We start from the raw sequence: 21,479 nt of genomic DNA, 5'->3' as shown, positions 1-21,479 counted from the left end.
TTTTATCAGTAGTTCGTTCACATTTAGACACATTGCCGTGCTGCTGTGTGCGCCTAAATCCTCCAGATTAACAGCAGGGCTAATGGTTAAAATAGACAGGGCAAGAGACCTGCTGCACTGAGTCTGCATTCAGACCTATGATTTAGACCCGGAGATTGAGGGAAAAGTCCTCATTTATTGTGTTTATATGAACACGATTATCTTTATAATGAAATAAGAAATGTAGCAGGATATCAAATTACTGTTTACTTCTTTGCATTTTAACTTTGTAAACTATAAAATCATGCATCTCCTCACAGTTTGTGTTTCATTTTGTGAGCTAACTGACAACAGTTGTTCGCTCCCCTCCTTCTCCTCTGCTCTGCTGCCCACACCCACTCCTGCTCTTTGTTCGCGGAGCTTCACACCCATTATCAAGCATCTTTTGAAAAAAAGGTAGACTTGAACCGAAAGTGTGGGGGGGGGGGTGTCATGGCCCTTTAATGAATTTTCAACAATTTAAAAAATATTTTCTAACATTGTCATTATGAGGAATTGTGTGTAGAATTTTGAGGAAATAAATTAATTTAATCTATTTTGGAATATGGCTATAACATAAAAATAAAATGTGGAAAGAATGAAGCGCTATGAATACTTTCCAGATGCTCTGTAAACTGAAATGTTTGGCTAAATGTTAACTGAAATACTGCAAATAATACAAAACAGTAGGAAAATCTTTCAGCGCAGGCGTTGTATTATGGGAAATTGTCCTGTGTGTTATGACATTTACATAGTATACAGTTGCTATGCAACATCATACATTTCAGCACTATTGTGACAAATTAATGTGACTCATCAGAGTTTAGAGTCAGAAACATGCTCCTTATAATTACTTCAGCCTTTTTAAACATTTTGTGAGGGATTAATAGAAATAGTGATGCAAACATTTAGCTTTCAGAATATTAGTTGCAATAAAAAAAAACAAATATCATTTATTAAAAATACCTTTTACTGCAGTTCTTTAGTGTTCAATATTTTTTTTTCAGAGACTCCTAAAAAAATAAATAAATGCTTATTCCTTTGTTTCTGATTTTTCATTTGATTAATTTGATGTGCTGAATAACCTACAAATGAAACTACATAAACGTATCTGAAACTACATTACTTGACAAAAGTCTAGTCGTCGATCTCAGTTATAAGAGCAACAAATAATAACTAGATTCTTAAAGTTTGAGAACAAACTTTGAGGTTGGCTTGTGAAAGCCTGACGGTAATAGTTGATTTACTTTAAACAGTTTTAAAAAGTATGAAAATATAGATAGATAGATAGATAGATAGATAGATAGATAGATAGATAGATAGGTAGATAGATAGATAGATAGATAGATAGATAGATAGATAGATAGATAGATAGATAGATAGATAGATAGATAGATAGATAGATAGATAGATAGATAGATGATGGAGGGATGGATGGATGGATGGATGCATGGATGGATGGTGTGCTAGTATTAGTCAAACAAGCCAACCCCTGCTTCTCTACGATGTTCTGATACTGAGATATAGCTGCTGTTATATCGTTGCTAGGTTAGTCTGTTTTGTTGCTATGGAGTGGATTGACAGCTTAGACTGATGATGTATCAAAGCTTCTTGCCAGTATGAACAGTTTAAAGCAACACCCATGTCTCTATCACACTGCAGCATGACGATATCAATCTGAACCTCTATAATGGCAGTCTATGGGACCGTTGCTAGGGTGCCATATCTGGTTGTTAGGGGTGTGGCTAGAAAGTTAAAAGCTCATCAGTTATTGGTAGTTTGGTAGTCTGAGTTAAATGAGCCCAGTTAGAAGTCTGTGCGACAGTCTGATGTAGAGTTAAGAGCTCACAAAGTTTGACCCAATGTAAAGTCAATGAGAGTCTTTTGCAGTGGAAGTCTATGGGACAGTTTCTAGGGTCCCAAAGGTGGTTGCTAGGGTGTGGCCAGAAAGTTAAAAGCTCATCCGTTATTGGTAGTTAGATAGTCTGAGTTAAATGAGCCCAGTTAGAAGCCTGTAGGACAGTCTGATGCAGACTTATGAGGTCACAAAGTTTGGTCCAATGTTAAGTCAATGGGATTTTTCAGACGGTCCCGGGACGTTTTTCGGAAAACCAAAAGTCGGATCAGTCGGAAAAGATATAGCAACCCGAGTCAGACCAGTTTGGAGGTCTGGTGTGAGTTTGGTGGTCATAGCTTGAAAGCTCTAGGAGGAGATAGTTTAATTTTTAGTCTCAGAAGAAAAATAGGATAACAATAGTCTGGCTTGCTACACAAGCCAGCCTAATTAATTTATCATTTTGAAAATTGGCAGATGGACTCATCTGTTGAACTGCTCCTAATCATCACAAATACTGCAGAAGACATATTGGAATCTGCATGGACCCAAGATTCTCACAAAAATCAGTCAAGTTTGGTAAAGGAAAAATCATGGTTTGGGGTTACATTCAGTATGGGGGCATGCGAGAGATCTGCAGAGTGGATGACATGCCAACAGCCTGAACTATCAAGACATTTGTGCTGCCCATTACAATACAAACAACTGGAGAGGGCAAATTCTTCAGCAGGATAGCGCTCCTCCTCATACTTAAGCCTCCACTTTAAAGTTCCTTAAAAGCAATGATCAAGGTGCTCCAGGATTGGGCAGCCCAGTCACCAGACATGAACATTATCGATAATATATATAATTTCCTTCACTTATTAAACCCAATAAACAAAATAAACACTTTTATAGTCTCTTTAAAAATAGAAAATAATCTTAAGAAATAGAATACAGTGAAAAGATTCAGATGTCTTTGTTATAGTCATTTAATTTTGAATACATTTATATAGTATAGTGTCCAATATTCAAGTAAAAAAACTGTTTTAAAAGGCATATACATACAGATTTATTAAACAACACTTGTAAATAATTTAAATGTAATAATTGGACTTATTATTGGCTCCATAAGAGACTGCTCCTGAATAATTGAACGAATATGACACTGTACCTGGATGCGTTTCCAACCAATTCCAGTTATACAATTTATTGACAAATACTTGACTTTATAATTGACAGCATAAAGGTGAAGGTGCGTGCTTGTTTTCTTTTCTTTTTTTTTTTCGTATTCTTAAGGTTTCCTAATAATGATGTGATATCCAAGCATATGCTGTCACAGTTTCATATGCAATTGAAAGTTCTGGAGCTAGTTTTACAAAATAGCAACAGTATAGATTATATTATTTTATTATCAATAACTACGCTGCAATGTTCTAAGAAAGTTATTTTATAGTTAAAGAGGAAACCTGTGATTATTTAAAAGTGATTATTGTTAGTTTTTTTTATTTATGTATTTATTTATGTATGTATGTATTTATTTATTTATTTACTTATGTATTTTTAACATTCTGCAGATCTTGTTGCATGGTTGCAAAATTAGAACTTACAAATAACTATGAGTAAATATTATTTTGTGGTTGCAAATAAATAAAATTATTAAATAAATTGAACAATAAAATCAATAAATGAATAAATAAAATAAATGTTTCCCTACAGTATACAGGCATGTGAAAAAATTAGGACACCCTTTGAAAGCCTGAGAGTGAGGGTGTCCTTTATCCTCAGTTAGAATATGCTGTTTTTGTAGAATTACGTTTAGAGAAGATATTGAAAAGACTTTTCTTCAGTTTTAATTGTATTACCCTAACCTTTCTGTATCGTTCAAATAAAGATTAAATTAATTAAAAAACCTTACAAAATACCCAGGCTTCAATAGGGTGTCCTAATTTTTCCACATAGTTTTTCTTGGATCTTAAAAAAATAACCAAACCAAACAAATGGGAACCAAAAATGAACATCGAGGGGATGTTTCATGTGTGTTTGCTGGATTTAAATTAATTTACTGAGGTTAGGCCAATACTGAAGCTATATCTGCAGGTTTATACATAACTAATAATAGCCATTAAATGAACACTTTTATATTAGTATTGCATGTTGGATCTCCTATCTAGCACAAATGTAGCATTAGCGTTCTCTAACAGGATATGACACACTCTTGGCTTACTGCTTTAATCTGAGGTTGTTTCTGAAAATTAAATAGCAAAGGCAGGGTAAGGAACATGAAAAGTAAAGCTCAATTAAACTCACGCTCTCTCTTCATGCCTATTGAGAGGCACTTCTGAAGCCGGCAGGATTGGCACTGTCTTCTGTTGCTCTTGGTGATGACACAGGCGCTCTGAAATGGGCAGCAGAGCTGGGCCGGTCGCTTCATCGCACGTCTGCCCAGACACACACAAACAAACAAATAAACACATGGGGCCCTATCATACACCCGGCGCAATGTGGCGCAAATGTTATTTGCTAGTTTCAGCTTGACGCAAGAGTCGTTTTGCTGTTTTGCACCACGTTGTTTAAATAGCAAATGCATTTGTGCTCATGTGCGACATAGGCGTTCTGGTCTAAAAAGGAAGACGGAAGAGGAAGAGTTGCGCCCCACTTACACACTGTTTAATAGCCTACACACAAGATGTGAAGCAATACGCAAATATCTTTACATATGAAAAATTTAAAATATTAAGGATATATATATACGATATAATAAGAATATATATAGGATATAAATATAAAGGATTAAACTATTACTATTCAGTTCATTCATAACAATTTGCTTTTGTATAATGTTAATATAATTATCAGTATTATTTATAATATCCATTTTTTTTATCAAAAACAAGCTTAGATTTGCCCACCTGCAGGTTTTAGACCATATGGGGCACAGCAAGTGTATTAAGATATAACACTGGTTTTTGAACACTTTGTTATTATTGTTCATTTATTCGTTTGCTGGAAATTAGAACTAAATTTAGAAATAGTTTTAAAAACAAATATTTGCGCTTAAACTAAATTAATTATTTATAGGCTAATTGATGTCTGTGCGTAAAGGTTTCCCTATCCACCAGAGCGAAAGTAGATCATTTATCTCTCATTCTTGCACAGTAGATGTTCTGTTTAACTGTTTTCTGTTAAAAAAAACTGATAACTGTTTGTTTGTGAAATGCTCAGTTTTTCCACTTACACTTTACGTCCTGTAAATGGCGAATGCGCTTATGGCGTGACGCAGCTGGCTCTTAAAGGGAATGGGAGATGAGACTCTGATTGGTTTATTCTCAAAACACACCTATAACTCATTAAGAAAATAAACTCAATCCTTTTAGACCATACGTCACGGCGCAAAGCGGATTTTCCTGTCCTTAAATTAGCAAATATGGATTCTGACATGCCCTGAATGCGTTTGCGCCCTGTGCTTTCTGTTTTGCACATGGACCGTCAAAATAGAGCCCATGGTCATATGAGTCAATCTCACCCTTGCAAGACTGTAGAAGTAAAAGAGCACATATATAGGAGCATGGCTGTCTACCGTCAGACATTTAATTTAATGTGCTTTCAAGAGCAATATTTGTTCTGTGGAATTGATTTTCTGGAACTTCTCTGGATCAGTTCAAGGCTTTTTTTTATAACCAGAAACACAAAGATTGCCGTCTATCTTTTTTTTTTATTGTGCTTGTTTTCTAAACAATTTTCAAAACAATTAATGCCAATAAAGAAAGAAATATATTTCCATGTTGGATTCTAAGTGGACTGCAAAAAAAAAAAAAAAAGCCAAAATACAGACATTGCAGATATGGAAAATTATAATATTCATAAAGTATTGATTACAATCAATTGTACTTATTGAAATGTTGTATTGCTGTGAGTTGAGAACATTAATTATAAAGCAGAAGCAATTTTGCTTAGTCCTCCTTTACATTCAGCCAGTTGCTAAGACAGTCCAGTCTGTTGACATTATCGGGGGACAATGTGGCTCTTTTGTTTCGAATGATGTGAGCTGAGAGTGAGAACAGAGATATGCATTTCGGTGCCTAATTTTGTGGACACTTGTGCTGCAACAAGGACGTAAGAAGCATCAAGCGGTACATCAAAGGCACACACAGGTACGTGTTGTGTCACCAAATCGCGTGCACACAGACAGAAACACACAAACACAACGCACAGGACAGCGCAGCGCAGCCGGAGCGACTCCGTTCAGATCCAACATGCATGATCGCGTCAAATTTGCTTAAACTAAGCGTTCTAAAGTACGGCTGTATTTCAGAAGGATTGTAACACAACAACATAAACCATACGCTTAATAAAAGTTGTGTTTAAGGGGAAAACACGTCAAACTTAATGAAACATTAGAGGGCGCATGCTGAAAGGCAGAGGAATGCGATGTCTTTGTCAGCTCGCGATCTGAGTACATTTACATGGACACCAATACTCTGATTTTAATATGATTAAGATAATATTCTTACCTACCATGTAAGCGGCGGTTTTTCATTACCTTGAAGGACCACCGAGTCACGAAATGCAGAGGTTTTTCTTTCCGTTCGCAATACGATATCAAATTCCATTTAAACAATAGTCGAAAGATTAAAAATTAAACTTATGAAATTAGATGAAACACTGGATGAAACGCTGGAGAGCCTGGTAATGCGACATTTCTTTGCATGTTGAACACACGTCAACCACAACAGGAAATTAAAAAAAACTGCAACTGCATAAATTTTTTTTTAACTTGTTAAATTTTTCAAATTAATTGCATGAGTTAACGCACTAATTTTGACAGCACTAATATTTGTGTGTGTGTGTGTGTCTATATATATATATATATATATATATATATATATGTACACACACACACATACACGTGTATGATATACAGCCATATTGCACTGCTACGAGTGTGATATTGTGTTTATACAACAGTTCGACGACATAATCCTGCATATAAAAAAGAAAATCAGTGTCTAAGAATCCTTTTGTATGAGGAACTACTTTTTTCCACCACTCATTCACATCTGCAGCTGATGTGAGAACAGCAAAAATGATTGCTCATTCACCAACGTCACTTTAGAGCTAGTATTTGAATGATTCCCTTGCGTAATGTCTAAAGTTAAGACAAAACAGCTGATTTTGCTCACATTTTAAGACTATAAGGCTAAATGGCATGAAATACCATCAGTCTACAGAGATTTTCCAGTATTTCTCTTTTGCAATCTTGAAATTACAATAATAACCCAAATAAAGCCAAAGCAAAGCAAACACTAGCACATTACTATGGTATAAATACAGCACCACAACATACAAAAGAGAGATAGGCTTAGAATGTCATCTACTGTACCTGTTTTATAATGATTTGATCAGCTGTAGTTTGAAATGTAAGCTGAAAAAATGCTGTTTTTCTCCCCTAAGGACTTATGCGTCTTTGTCGCCATGTTGTGGCGCAACGTCAGCGTTTTTGCTCTGCTCAGTAGGCCAGGCCAGCCACCAACGAGCTGAATCTCTAAAATTATGAATATTTAAAATAGGCACAATCCTTATAAATAAACTGCATAGTTCCAATCTGAACAACTACATTATTGCCCAAAAAAGACTCAAACACTTCACATTTGAATTTCCTCGTAACTACGTCAGAAAGCAAATATGAGAACAGGACTGCAGGCATATTATTCTCATATTAATCCTGTACACTAGAATAAAATAGAATAGAAAACATATCAAGAGGAATCCCCAAAATAGGCAAGAATATGGGAATGATTAAATGTGCAGTTGAAGTCAGAATTATTAGCCCCCCTTTGAATTTTTATTTTCTATTTTAAATCTTTCCTACATGGTGTTTAAGCAAGCAAGTACATTTTCACAGTATGCCTGATTTATTTATTTTTTTCTGGATAAAGTCTTATTTGTTTTATTTTGTGTTAACAAGCAGTTGGACAGGATACTAAATAAAGAGGCCGACGAGTGTATACTTGCATGTAACTGTAAAAAAATAAATTTTTCCAAGCCACAGTAAACCTTGAGACCGGTTCTGGCCTCATGCCTGTCCACTACCCCTAAACATTTTCACACTTTCAAAATACTTCATTCTTGTGATTCATGAGCTAAAATGTACTGGTATTACTGACATACATTGCTGTCATTATTAACAATTGCTGGTGAAAATCTTTGGTACATTTATTCTAAACCACAATAATGCTAATGTTTTAAATATGGTGATAGTTCCATGGAAAACACACAATTACTGCATGGCTGCATGTGTGCACACACAGTGTGTTGTAATGGGTTTGTCACAAATTCAGCTGTGCCATGTACCCTATAATTACTTTCTCTTTTCAAATGTTCCTTTCAATAATGTGATGCTAATCATAACATTCAAAGACTAAATGACGATTTATAAGCTCTTGTGGACCCTGAAGGTCATGCTTCACATTTCCAGCTCAGTAAGCGAGCCAAGGCTGATTATAAAATGCCTTTGACACAACAAAAATAAAATATCGTTAATGTCAAATTTAATTCTGCATTAGTTTAATTGAATGGCTAATTCACCCAAAAATGTCATTTGCTAATTCCTCAAGTCACCTTTAAAACTTCTTTGACTTGGCAAAAGCAGATATTCATCTTTAGGTGAATTTGTTGCTAAACTTTTACTGATTTCATGGTGTCAGTAAATGGTGTGTATGTAAATGTGTATGTGAATTTATTTTAACAGCCAAATTATATGTTTTCTGTCTGACCCATAGTTTTGCCCATTGTTGAAAAATATGCAGCCAGTAAAGGATGCAGCACCAATAGGAAGTGATGGAGAATGAAAAGGGTACAAACGAAAGATAAAGAATTTCTGAACGACAAGTTCTGTCAACAAGAAAAGACTAATCTGCATTATTGGGAAAAGTTACTTTTAAACGTAGAATATTGAGTTACTCTCCAAAAAAGTAACTAGTTGTGTTACTTTTTATGGTAATGCATCAGTTTGCGTTCCTGTTACTCTTTCTTTCCTGGCTGAGGCTAGAAGGCAGAATTATTTGCCCCCTTTTACATTTTTTTAGTTTTTAAAATATTTCCCATTCACCAACGTAACTTTAGAGCTAGTATTTGAATGATTCTCTTGCGTAATGTCTAAAGTGAAGACAAAACAGCTGATTTTGCTCACATTTTAAGACTATAAGGCTATTTATATTTTAACAGAGCGTGGAATTTTTCTCAGTTTGTCTGATAATATTTTTTCTTCTGGAGAAAGTCTTATTTTTTTTTTTTTCAGCAAGAATAAAATCAGTTATTAATTTTAAAACACCCTTTTAAGGTCAATATTATTAGCCCCTTTAAGCTTATTTTTATACCCGATAGTCCACAGAACAAACAAACTATCATTATACAATAACTTGCCTAATTACCCTAACCTGCCTAGTTAACCTAATTAATCTAGTTAAGCCTTTAAATGTCATATTAAGCTGTACAGAAGTGTCTTGAAAAATATCTAGTCAATTAATATTTATTATCATCATGGCAAAGATAAAATAAATCAGTTATTAGAAATGAGTTAAAAAAAATATTATGTTTAGAAATGTGTTGAAAAAAAATCTTATACTTCAACTAACTATCTTTAATACTTCGTGTGTGTGTGTGTGTGTGTGTGTGTGTGTGTGTGTGTGTGTGTGTGTGTGTGTGTGTGTGTGTGTGTGTGTGTGTGTGTGTGTGTGTGTGTGTGTGTGTGTGTGTGTGTGTGTGTGTGTGTGTGTGCCTAATGGCTAAGCATACAGCTGACGCAGAAAATTCTTCTCACCACCAAAGGCTCGTTGTTAACTAATATATGGGGTCTAAATTATTTCTTTCCTGTTCATATAGAGAATGTCACTAAGAATTACTTGTAATGAATCTGGCATCCAAAGATGTCTCAGCTTTTTATTTTTGTCCATTGAAAATGTAGTTTTAACCATCTCTAGTGTCCTATGACAAAAGGTGCTTTGTGAACAATAAGATTGACTATTGATGAAAGAAACAGTTTGTCGTGTTTAAATGCATCATGTTTCATTTAATCACATCTTCTGCGTGTTAGTAGCTAGACAGTGTAAATAAATGTCACAAAGTATTTTTTTCCTCAAAAAAGCTAGAAGCCTTTCCCTCAGAAAAAAAAAAAAAACATTAAATGCCCAAGAGCATTTTACTAAATATTAAGTTACATACATAAAATGATTTTTGTTCTTCATGTTTGCTCACTTGTAGGTATAGTAGTAGGATAACTTTTCATTGAGGGCCAAGATAAAATTGTGAAAACACATTTTTATAGTTTAATTTATGGCCAAAAATAAAATAAAAATTAGCAAAATATATAAAGGGAAAACCCCAGAAAAAACGTGTTTGGTGTTCAGTCTTGTCAAATGCTTTATTATGCTTTGGCCAACAATTTTTATTTCAGTGCACCCCCATAAAACTATGTTCTGTTTCACTATTTTATTGTGCACGAGTGCCTGACGCTGTTGTTATGCAGTATTAAATTCATATGAACTCATGGCAATCATGCAATTAATCGCAACAAATTTAATCAATTGACAGCCCTACACTGTAAGAAATGCTGGGATCCACACAATCAATTTGTTTTGAGACAACATGAGGGAAATAATTAAACTAATTACTTTTCACAAAGTCCATTCAACATAAAACAATTAAATTGTCCTAAAAATACACAAGAATTGTGTTGTCGCAGCTCATTTTAAATAAGGAGTTCGAACAAACAGCAAATGACGTTTTTTGAGCGTAGTAAATATAGAAAACAATTTCAGAAAAACAGCGGATTGGACGTTTTGCTAAGGGCCGATCCCAATTCCACCCCTTAGCCCTTTCCTTTACCCCTACGCCTTGTTTTGCGCGTTCACGTCAAGGGGTAGGGGTGTCCCAATTCTCTTTAGCTTGAAGGCATAGAGCCAAGGGGAAGAGGTGAATAGCCCTTCGAATAAAGATTTTTCAGGACCACACTCAAAACCAAGGGGTAAGAAAATTTCCCAGAATACACCAGCCACAACGGCAGTATTGCTAAACCTGGAAGCAGATCCACAAATTAGTATTTTTTATTTTTATTTTTTGTCATTATTACAAATTTTTACAACAAACAAGCACATGTTTTATTATATTCATAAACGCGTTCATGTTTTACCATCATGCATTAATAAAAAAACACTAAAATCAAAACCGCTAAATTTTGCGATCTATAATCCATAATAATAACTTCTGTACAGCAGTCCCACCGCATTCTGACACTCAATGACACTCAAATACCCTGTCAGAAAAGTCTAGTGGCTGGGAATGTGCTTTTTACAGTGTCTGCTATAATGTTAATGTTGTTTTGGTGTGTTTACAAAGAGGAATATGGCCACTGTGTAAATGCGCAGTATAGTTAGAGCTTATTGCCACATTAGATCGCTATGATAACATGATAAATGCCTTCAGGGATTTATTGAAGATAAAAACCAAAAAATAACGCAACTGGATTAACTACAGCAGTCACGATCGTCTGATCTCATATGAATCATAGAGATTGCGATGATATATGATAACGTGTGAAGGTGCTGTAATGGTGTTCCAATTCTTAGGGGTAAATTTTGAAGCCCTACCCCATCACACTTGGTTTTAAGGGCCAAGGGGAAAGAGTAGGGGTACAAAAATAGAATTGGGATTGGGTCTAAATATTAAGAAGATATTTAGACCCAATCCCAATTCTATTTTTGTACCCCTACAAAGAAGAAATAGACATTCAGTCAAATATGTTTTTAAAGCTTAATAGACATTTTCAACATTCTATATTTAATGTAATTTATTACCACACTAGCAACTTCTTAATGAAAATGTGAGATTTTATTAGTACGGGCTTGGAAAGGCATCGTGGCCAATTTCTCCTTTCATGAGGTGTAGGCTGACTCACCTGAAAAAGCCTTTGCAGCCCTCACAGGTCATGGCATTAAAGTGATAGCCAGTAGATTTGTCGCCGCATACTTGGCAAATTTTAGGTTCGTCATCCTCCTCTGTTTCCTCCTCAGACCCATCACCGTGTCCCGAATCGTCCAGGGGAGAAAGCTCCTCCATTTCTTTACTCATCCTGAGCTGAAGTAAGCACTGCAACACAAGGAACAGGTCACTATCAATCAATGAACTAAATGTAATATTCCAACATTGCAAAATGTATTTAAAGAAACACTGATACCAAAATCTGTTGAACAGTCACACTTTAGCGGCATATAGTACACTAGGGCTGCACGATATCAGAACAATCTGACATTGAGATATTTTTATGCTCTGTTATAAATAAAGTCAAAATCATTAGCGCTAATAAATTATTAGCTTTCATATATTTTCCCCCAATTTCTGTTTAATGAAAAGAAGTTTTTTTTCAACACATTTCTAAACATAATAGGTTTAATAACTAATTTGTAATATATTAGCTAATAATTTATTAGCGCTAATAATTTTAACTTTATTTATAACAGAGCATCAAAATATCTCAATGTCAGATTGTTCTGATATCGTGATTTCAACGGTAAAAAACTGTATAAATGTTACTGTACAAATCTGTAACCTGGTTAACGGTATGTTTCCTTAATATATACGGCGAATAACCGTAAATTGATTTTCCCAGAATTCCCTGCATGGCACATAACTTTTTATGCATTTGGTTGACATTATTATGGATCTTTTTAGTTGTTTCCCCATCAGTTATGTACATTTGATTTATGTTACATCTAATGTTGATAAACAAGGTTTATTTCATGACTTCAATTTTATGCGTGTTACCATCAGGTGTTTAGTAGCTGTGTGAATGACACTGAGCACCGTCTACATGCTGATACTCTTTTCTGCTTGTGGGAAAAGTTGATTGTGATGAGCATTGGCTAATTATGTAACTTCCTCATCACCTCAGCATGTGGGTGTGCTAACGTGTCTAACTGTGTAACAAAAGATGTGTAAATGTTGATCATTCAAAATGCAGACATATTACCTCTATAAATTAATAAAGTACGGTAGTTTACCGTAAAAAATGAAAAATTACTTTTACGGTTTGTACCGTGTTTTTAACGGAAAAGTACTGGCAACCACAGCTGCCATTTTCACGGATTTATTTTACGGAATTATTTTTTATAGTGTAACTGATTTATTTTATCTTTGATTTTTTTTTTTTTTTTTTTTTTACATCCCCTTGTATTTCAGCTTCTCATTTAATCATCTGACCAATCTAATGATCTACAGCAGGAGTGCTCAACCTTGTTCCTGGAGATCTACCTTCCTACAGAGCTCAGCTCCAACCCTAATCAAACACACATGAACCAATTCATTAGGACCTGAAAAGCCCTTGATAATTACAGACAGGTGTGTTTGATATGGGTTGCAACTGAAATCTGCAGGAAGGTTGAACACCCCTGTTCTACAGAATCTGGCTTGTCCCGCACCCTTCATGGCGCTTCTCATTTGCTTTTCATTTGATGCGCTTGATAGAGCTGTTATAAAAACAAAATGCTATTGGCTGTTTTTTTTTTAGAAAAGGAGGAGCTAAATTATGCCTGAGATGTCTTTCAGGTGAGATTACGTCAAATTTTGAATGAAAAGTTCACATTTCAAAACACTTCACGACGTCTTTAAAAACAAATTTGACTATAAATCTTATGTTGAATGCATGCGGCGAATGTGACATCATCGCTGTGTTTGAAGAGGTTCATTTTGGGTGTGCGCGACATGATTCTGGCTGGTGGAGCGCACTTTTTTTTAATCGAACAGTGCGTGCGGCGCTGCGTTTGATTTTAATTAAATATGAAACACTTTGAAGCGATTTTTGTCTGAAACAGGTAGGACTGTACAGAAATCTTTATGATCCGTCCATGTGTGATCATAGGGATAATCAGATGGCCAATAATTCTTGGCTAGAAATTACAACAGTGGGAAAGGAGGAAAGTGTTTGTAAACGTTTGTTAAAGCCAAAAATAGAGGCCATGGCAAACATGGAGACCCAGGTGGTGTTAAAACACAATAACAGAATATGTTTTTCCACCAGTCATAGGTTTTACACTGATTTATATGCTTAATTTTGAATTTAAAACAATTTAATAGTTACAACACTAAAATGAAGGAACAAATTATTTCTTTGATAACTGGAAATGAATATTTGAACCTATTGGTTTACAATATACTGATGACCTGTTTTTCTAGACTTTGATGATGATAATGGTGTCAGGAATGTTGGACTATTATTGCCTTTTTAGCATATAAATAAAGGATAGAAGCTAGTGAATTGTGGACTGATTGTGGAGTGGGCTAAAAAAAAAAAAAAAAAAAAAACGTCAGTATATTCTTGCCCTAATAAAAACTATATTTGTACAGTAGAGCAACCCATGTTCTCTTGTCAGTTGTACTATAATAGATAGAATTTTCCAGGATCTGAACAAAAGCATGTGATGCATCAACGTTTGATTTAAAAAAAAATCGAATGGTTATAAAAATCTTTAGAATCATTCATTCATTCATTTTCTTGTCGGCTTAGTCCCTTTATTAATCCGGGGTTGCCACAGCGGAATGAACCGCCAACTTTTCCAGCAAGTTTTTACGTAGCGGATGCCCTTCCAGCCGCAACCCATCTCTGGGAAACATCCACACACACATTCACACACATACTCATACACTCATACACTACGGACAATTTAGCCTACCCAATTCACCTGTACCGCATGTCTTTGGACTGTGGGGGAAACCGGAGCACCCGGAGGAAACCCACGCGAAGGCAGGGAGAACATGCAAACTCCACACAGAAACACCAACTGAGCCGAGGTTCGAACCAGCGACCCAGTGACCTTCTTGCTGTGAGGCGATAGCACTATCTACTGCGCCACTGCCTCATCTTTATAATCATTAAAATATTTTGTAACAATAATACAAATGAATAGTTAAAAAATCTTCAATAATATTAATGATATGACGTAGTTCTGGAAAGGTTTACTTCTCGGTTTATCCGTCAGAGTTTATGGTGAGGTAATCGCCCCCTGTTGTTTTAAAGAATATTACAATGGCGAACGTGTCAAGTATAAAAGCCTCGGGGTGCGCACACACTCAGCGGAGGTGCGCGATGCGGCGCTAGGCGAAAGTATAAATCAAGCTTTATACTACACTGCAATATATTTGTTCCACATGAGTCAGGATTAGGGTTGGAAATTGAAAATTAACTATGATTCTGGAATCGGATACTTGTTATAAAATCTATTTTTTTCACTTGACAATTGACTAGAAACTTTCACACTTACAAGCACTTTGAATAATAATCCAAACTTTAGTTTAAAGATGGAATTTTTATTATCGGACTTCTGGTTATGACGTGCAGCTGAAACGTGGCATGAATGGAGCTCGCTGCTAAATATCAACGAAAAAACCAGGAAAAGATCCAGAATGTATTTAAATGTTTGATATTTACTTAAAAAGAACTTAAGAGACAAAATGCCACCAAAAACTGTTAAATTAGGACATAATCCAAAGCCATCTGTAATGCTATCACCTAATGGGGATGGCTTGGACCTAGTTTAGAGATCGACCGCGGGAAGTGTTTAAAAGTGTGGCTACATTTGGTAAAAAACAATGGCAAAGCTAAGTGTAATTATTGTGTTAAAGGTACAGTTGAAGTCAGAAATATTAGAATTTTATTTATTTATTTATTATTTTTTTTGATCACCAAAAAAGTATAGTAGATTGTCTAGTAGATTTCCAACATTAGGCATTCGCCATTTTCACTAGCCACAAATTTGTTGTTGGGAAAATATATTTATATGCATAAATATGATTTTGACATGCTAAAATTACTTTATTGATTGCTTTTGTTGTTGTTTTTGCGCAACAATTCCTGATCCTTTGTATAATATTTCTAAAAGCTACTGAATTTAATTACTTTTGATTTATACAACAAAAGCATGTATACAGAAGTGTGTAGGTCTAATGGACAATAAATCAATCATCTATAATTTAATTTGTTAATGCATAAATTAGCCTATTCATAAAGCGTGTTTAATTGATCCCAAACTTTAAATATGATTTGGCTTTTCTTATAAATTCTAAATATTGCTTCAGTTATGTCCCTCTTTTGTCTATCAACAAAAACACACCTGAATAGCATGTTAACAGAGCCTAAATCACCAAAATATTATTATTTCTTTACTGCAATGGAATCGAAATTGGGAATCTATAAGAATCAAACTCAATAACATGCTAACAATACCAACTGTAGTCAGGATAATGCCTAGTGTACAAAGCCATTAGCATTACTGGTACAATCACTGTCATTATTAGCTCATAACAGCTTCTCACATCCTCATAATATTTGCTCTGTTCAGCATCTGCCTCCAGCACACAATATCCAGAGACATAATATTTACACTGCCTTGGTACAGAATGTTAATATTTTTAATTGCCTTAGTCAAATCATTCCACACAGTGCACATTAGTATCTATTAAACACTTGTTGATTTTCTTAGGTTTTCTACATTATTTATGAATTGCCCCAATAACTGATATAACACAATCTTATTATGTTTGTATTACGTCATGTACATAATACATTGTATGTGTTATGCATGTTTTACTTTTGCATACTTTGTGCATATACATAAGATACAAGCATTTACACACACAAAGAAAGCAAACAAATCTCTAAACAACTGCTTGTTTATTATAAACCATGAAGAAAAGTCCTTATTTATTTACAAAATAAATATAAAAAGTTTTACTCAAACACATACTGCAACTATTCATTGTAAATCAGAGAAAAAACTGATTATTTGCGGTACACACACTATTGGGCAACACTATAAAAGCAGTCTCATATCATCATTACGTCATCATATAAATTTGAAGTAATTGAAGTCAAGAATTATTAGCCCCTGTTTTGTTTTCCCCCAAATTTCTGTTTAACGGAGAGATTTTTTCAACACATTTCTAAACATGATAGTTTTAATAACTCATTTCTAACAACTAATTTATTTTATCTTTACCATCATAACAGTAAATAATATTTGACTATACAGCTTAAAGTAACATTTAAAAGCTTAATTAGGTTAATTAGGTTAACTAGGCTGGATAGGGTAATTAGGCAAGTTATTGTATGATGATGGTTTGTTCTGTAAATAAATATATATATAGTATATAGTTGAAGTCAGAATTATTAGCTCCCCGTATATTTTTCCCCAATTTCTGTTTAACGAAGAGAAGATTTTTTTTCAACACATTTCTAAACATAATAGTTTTAATAACTCATCTCTAGTAACTGATTTATTTTATTGTTGCCGTGATGACAGTACATTACATTTTACTAGATATTTTTCAAGATACTAGTATTTAGCTTATAGTCAATTTAAAGGCTTAATTAGGTTAACTATGCAGGTTAGGGTAATTAGGAATTATTAATTAGAAAATCCTTGTACAGCAATGGTTTGTTCTGTAGACATCTGAAAACAAGTATTGCTTAACAGACTATTACTTTTGACAATACTATATGTGTGTATGCTGTGTGTGTGCGTGCGTGCGTGCGCGTGTGTGTGTGTATATATATAAAACCTATAAACATGTGCTTATAAGTAAATATATATATATATATATATATATATATATATATATATATATATATATATGTATATATATATATATATATATATATATATATATATATATATATATGTATATATGTATATATATATATATATATATATATATATATATATATGTATATATATATATATATATATATATATATATATATRTRTATATATATATATATATATATATATATATATATATATATATGTATATATATATATATATATATATATATATATATATATAATTTTTTGTGACATAAAAATATTATGAGCATAATATGGAACAATATACTTTTATATTTCTGTGTGATATGACTCATGAGCTGTTTACTTCTTGGGGCTTTAAAAACTTAATAATTCCTTACAAGGTCATAATTGACTGGTGTTTCTATATTTGGTCCCCACAATGTAAGAAACACAAGGTACACAACACATACAGGAGGAGAGATAAATATTAAGATTGAATGCAATAATAATCTCTGAAATAAAATGCTAAAACAAAAATAATAAGAACAATAAATTTTAACGTTACAATATTTTCATCATGGTGATATTAACATGCTTCATTTAACCAAACAAAACACAAAAACACAAGGCAAGGCAGAGGGTGAGTGTCAATACACAATGTACAAAACAACTGGAAAAGCATTTTATGAGGTGGTGGATTTTCTTTTCATTTAAGCAAGACAACAAAGTTAAATAGTTAAGATGATTTAAAGAAATAAAAGAATAAAAGAAAATAAGTTGCGATCTGAGAGTTCATCTGCAGGTACCTTTACATTTCTATTAAAACACCAACACAGGCATTTAATATTGACTGTGAATCCGTCATGTCCACAAGTCACACAAACGACAACATCAAACATCTTGCCAACTCACCGGTTCAACGGCGGAATGCTGAAATCACAGCGAGCGACACATATCGACCATTAAATGCACTGGAGAGTTGGCTGTGCGCCAGCTGAATAACTCTTGACTGTTCAGAGTTCAGAAAACATAGCGTCTGCATGATCCGTGAGATTTAGAAATGTGCAGTGTGTTCTTCAGGGCAAGACCTTTATCCTAAATAAGCCACTGAATGAACACGACGCACGCACACACACACATGCCAAACAAAGCTGAAATGACGTGTTGCCATGGTTTCCACGTGGGACCACTAAGCATTGGTCAAGTCAAGCTCCCTCTCTGAGCCACAAGACTGAAGTGCTAGTGCTAGTGCTGTAATAGTCTATGCCGTTATTCAGTAATGATGAAGACGTAGTTCTGCTATATAAAAACAAATTCAGGGAACAGAATAAGGTTTGTAGGAATTGTACAAATATTTATTTATTTTTTTACTTATTATAAAGAAATATAAATATAAATGAAGAATTATTCGAATATAATATTTTTTCTTCAAACTGATAATAGACTAAATAGTAAAAGGTAGATTAATAATTTAAATGGTGTTTAATTTTAATTAATGTTGATTTTTAATTTCAACTTCAAATCATTTAACATTTACATGTATTTATCAAATAATAATAATAATAATAATAATAACAAAACTACTACGACTACTTCTACTAATATTAATAATAATTATAATAATAATGTAAAAAGATAACTAATGATCTAAGAATGAAGTAATGATGCTGAACATTTTGCTTTGCCATCAGTAATAATATTTATTGATTGTACTGTTTCAGTGCCTTTGTGATCAAATGAAATGACTTAAACAAAAACTTATAAAAATCTATTAATTAGATTAATTATAATTTTAGAACATCTTACATCCTGTTAAATAAAACAAATCAATAGATTGTTCAAATATATGATGTGAATGACAGTGTAAAATACTATATGAGTAAACAGCGGCTCATTAATGATACATTTCAGTTTGCTCAGTTAAACAGTTAAACAGAGCATCTACAGCGCAAGAATGAAAGATAAATTATTAACTTTCACTTTTGCTTTTGTGGATAGGGAAACCTTGTATATGCACAGACATCAATTATCCTATAAACAATTCATTTAGTTTGTCAAGCGCAAATATTTGTTTCAAAACTATTTCTAAATTCAGTTCTAATTTCCAGCAAACAAATAAATGAACAATAATAATGAAGTGTGGTAAAAAAAAATGTGGTTATATCCTAATACACATGCTATGCCGATACTTTTAAGCCACAAAATTATGACGGATGACTCTAGAAATATCTTTTATTTGATAAAATCTTTTTAAAAATTATATTAAATGAACAATATAATTCAAGTTTAAAGTAAAAATTACAGATACAGAAATAATAAACCCTGCCTCTGCTTTCATTTGATAGGAGAATGAAAAAGACGTGAAGTAACGTTCTTTTCTCTCAGACTTGACTTTTTTCAACTGCGTGTTCAACTGCGTCAACATCGCGAAATGGCAAAAAACGCGAGGTGCAACGAGCAGTGCACAGGGCACAAAAGCAGCATGTAAAACGCTCGCCACCGTTAGTAAACCATTAAAAAGGTTTACAAAGCCTGTTCGGTGTAATCGGCTAATAGGGTTAATAGCTAATAAAGCAAAACGAGTGCTGACGAGAGACAAGCATGACACAAAACCAGCAGAGCTTTTATAGTGCCACAGTTCTTCAACTTGTGACCATGTGAGGAAGAAGCAGAGCTGTTTTATCATACTAAATACATTTTAGGATTGTTATACTGCTGCTCTGTGCAGTTTAATAAAGCACACAACATATTGAAGTGATTTTGGTTGTTTCCCTGTTTCCATAAACAATAAAAAAATATATAAGTAACAAAAAGGTAATTGTGCAGTGTTTAATGCGCTGGTTTGATTCTCCATTCAGCCACTGTGCACTGTGTAGCAGCTTTCCCATCGGACACAGAAAGCGCTGCACTATGAAATCCACACATTTCACATGCAAAGATGGTTTTGTTTCTGCAGCCATTAACCAAAACACATGAGCCACAGAGCACACTCGCTATGGTCATTGTTCAAAATAGCACAAGATTCTGCTCTGTGGATATTCCATTCATGTACACATTTACTGATCCATGCATGAACCACACATGCTCATCATAAGAGCAAAGTCTGATAATGTGCAGACAAGATAGCACTGCAGTGCTGTCATGGCAATGCTGGTAAGATGACGTCCCTTGACTCTGAATCCGAATAATCCTAGATATTAAAATAAGAAAACAATTAAGAAGTCTTACAAAAATATATACAGAAAATTATTTACAAAATATTAAGCCATTATTAAAACCTTTTTAATTATTTTTTAAGGGCTTCTTTAAAACTTTTGGAATAATACATATATATACATATATGTAATACATATAGTACATAAGTAATATCTAAATGTTATAGTGTTTTTTAGATATTTTAATTTTAAAAAATCTTACATATTGTGCCTTTGTTGTATATAAGGACATAATCCAAAATCCTGAATGCTAACAGCTTTCACAGTTTAGCAGTATAAGGTCAGTTAAGAGCAGTCTCTTCAAGTCCAAAGGGCAATAAACTGCTGGTTAAGTAATGTGCCGTTTACAGAATGTTTTCAATGTGCCTGTTTTCAGTGCGAGCACGGTTATTGTCAGAAACCAGAGTAAGGCCTGAAGTGCTCATTTCTCCCCAGCACAGCTCCAATTACCCCTGCTCTTATCTACTCAATCTCTGCATTAGCAACGCCTCAAGCCTTTCACCATTCATCACTTTCCGTTGTGATTAACAACACCATGTACTCGTCTGCACACTGAATTGTTAAGGATTTGCATTGTGAAATTCAATTTTGGAACAACAGCTCTGAAAATGTATAATTCTTCTCAGAATCCCGAATTCATCAAGGTAATGCTTGTACCAGGGTAAAAGAAAACCTCTTGTATTGTTAATAGCTGATTGCTCAGCTTATTGAGTTTCTTTTTTTTTCTGTTGAACACAAAAGATATTTTGAAGAAAGCTGAAAACCTGTAACCATTGACCTCAATGGTATTTGTTTTTAGTACTATGGAAGTCAAAG

At 33.9% G+C, this 21,479-nt stretch overlaps 1 protein-coding gene across 3 annotated transcripts in view; it reads right to left on the bottom strand.

Annotated features, from left to right (window-relative positions):
• Positions 1 to 21,479, bottom strand: part of nr1i2 (nuclear receptor subfamily 1, group I, member 2) — a 65,419-nt gene that overhangs the window by 25,931 nt on the left and 18,009 nt on the right. For 2 of the 3 annotated variants that reach the window (XR_012385004.1, NM_001098617.2), the window contains exons 2-3: positions 11,787 to 11,977; positions 4,142 to 4,272 (exon numbers count right to left, since the gene is read on the bottom strand). Coding sequence is in view for 2 of the 3 variants with exons in the window: in NM_001098617.2 (NP_001092087.2) it covers positions 4,142 to 4,272; positions 11,787 to 11,977 (322 nt within the window). In the remaining variant the exon portion in view is untranslated. Of the gene's footprint in view, positions 1 to 4,141; positions 4,273 to 11,786; positions 11,978 to 18,360; positions 18,669 to 21,479 lie in introns of those variants that run through there. The other variant, XM_021478724.3, reaches the window with a different exon arrangement.

The sequence above is a fragment of the Danio rerio genome, chromosome 9 (genome assembly GCF_049306965.1).
Source record: "Danio rerio strain Tuebingen ecotype United States chromosome 9, GRCz12tu, whole genome shotgun sequence".
NCBI lineage: Eukaryota > Metazoa > Chordata > Actinopteri > Cypriniformes > Danionidae > Danio > Danio rerio.
This window is presented reverse-complemented; position numbering and strand designations above follow the sequence as displayed.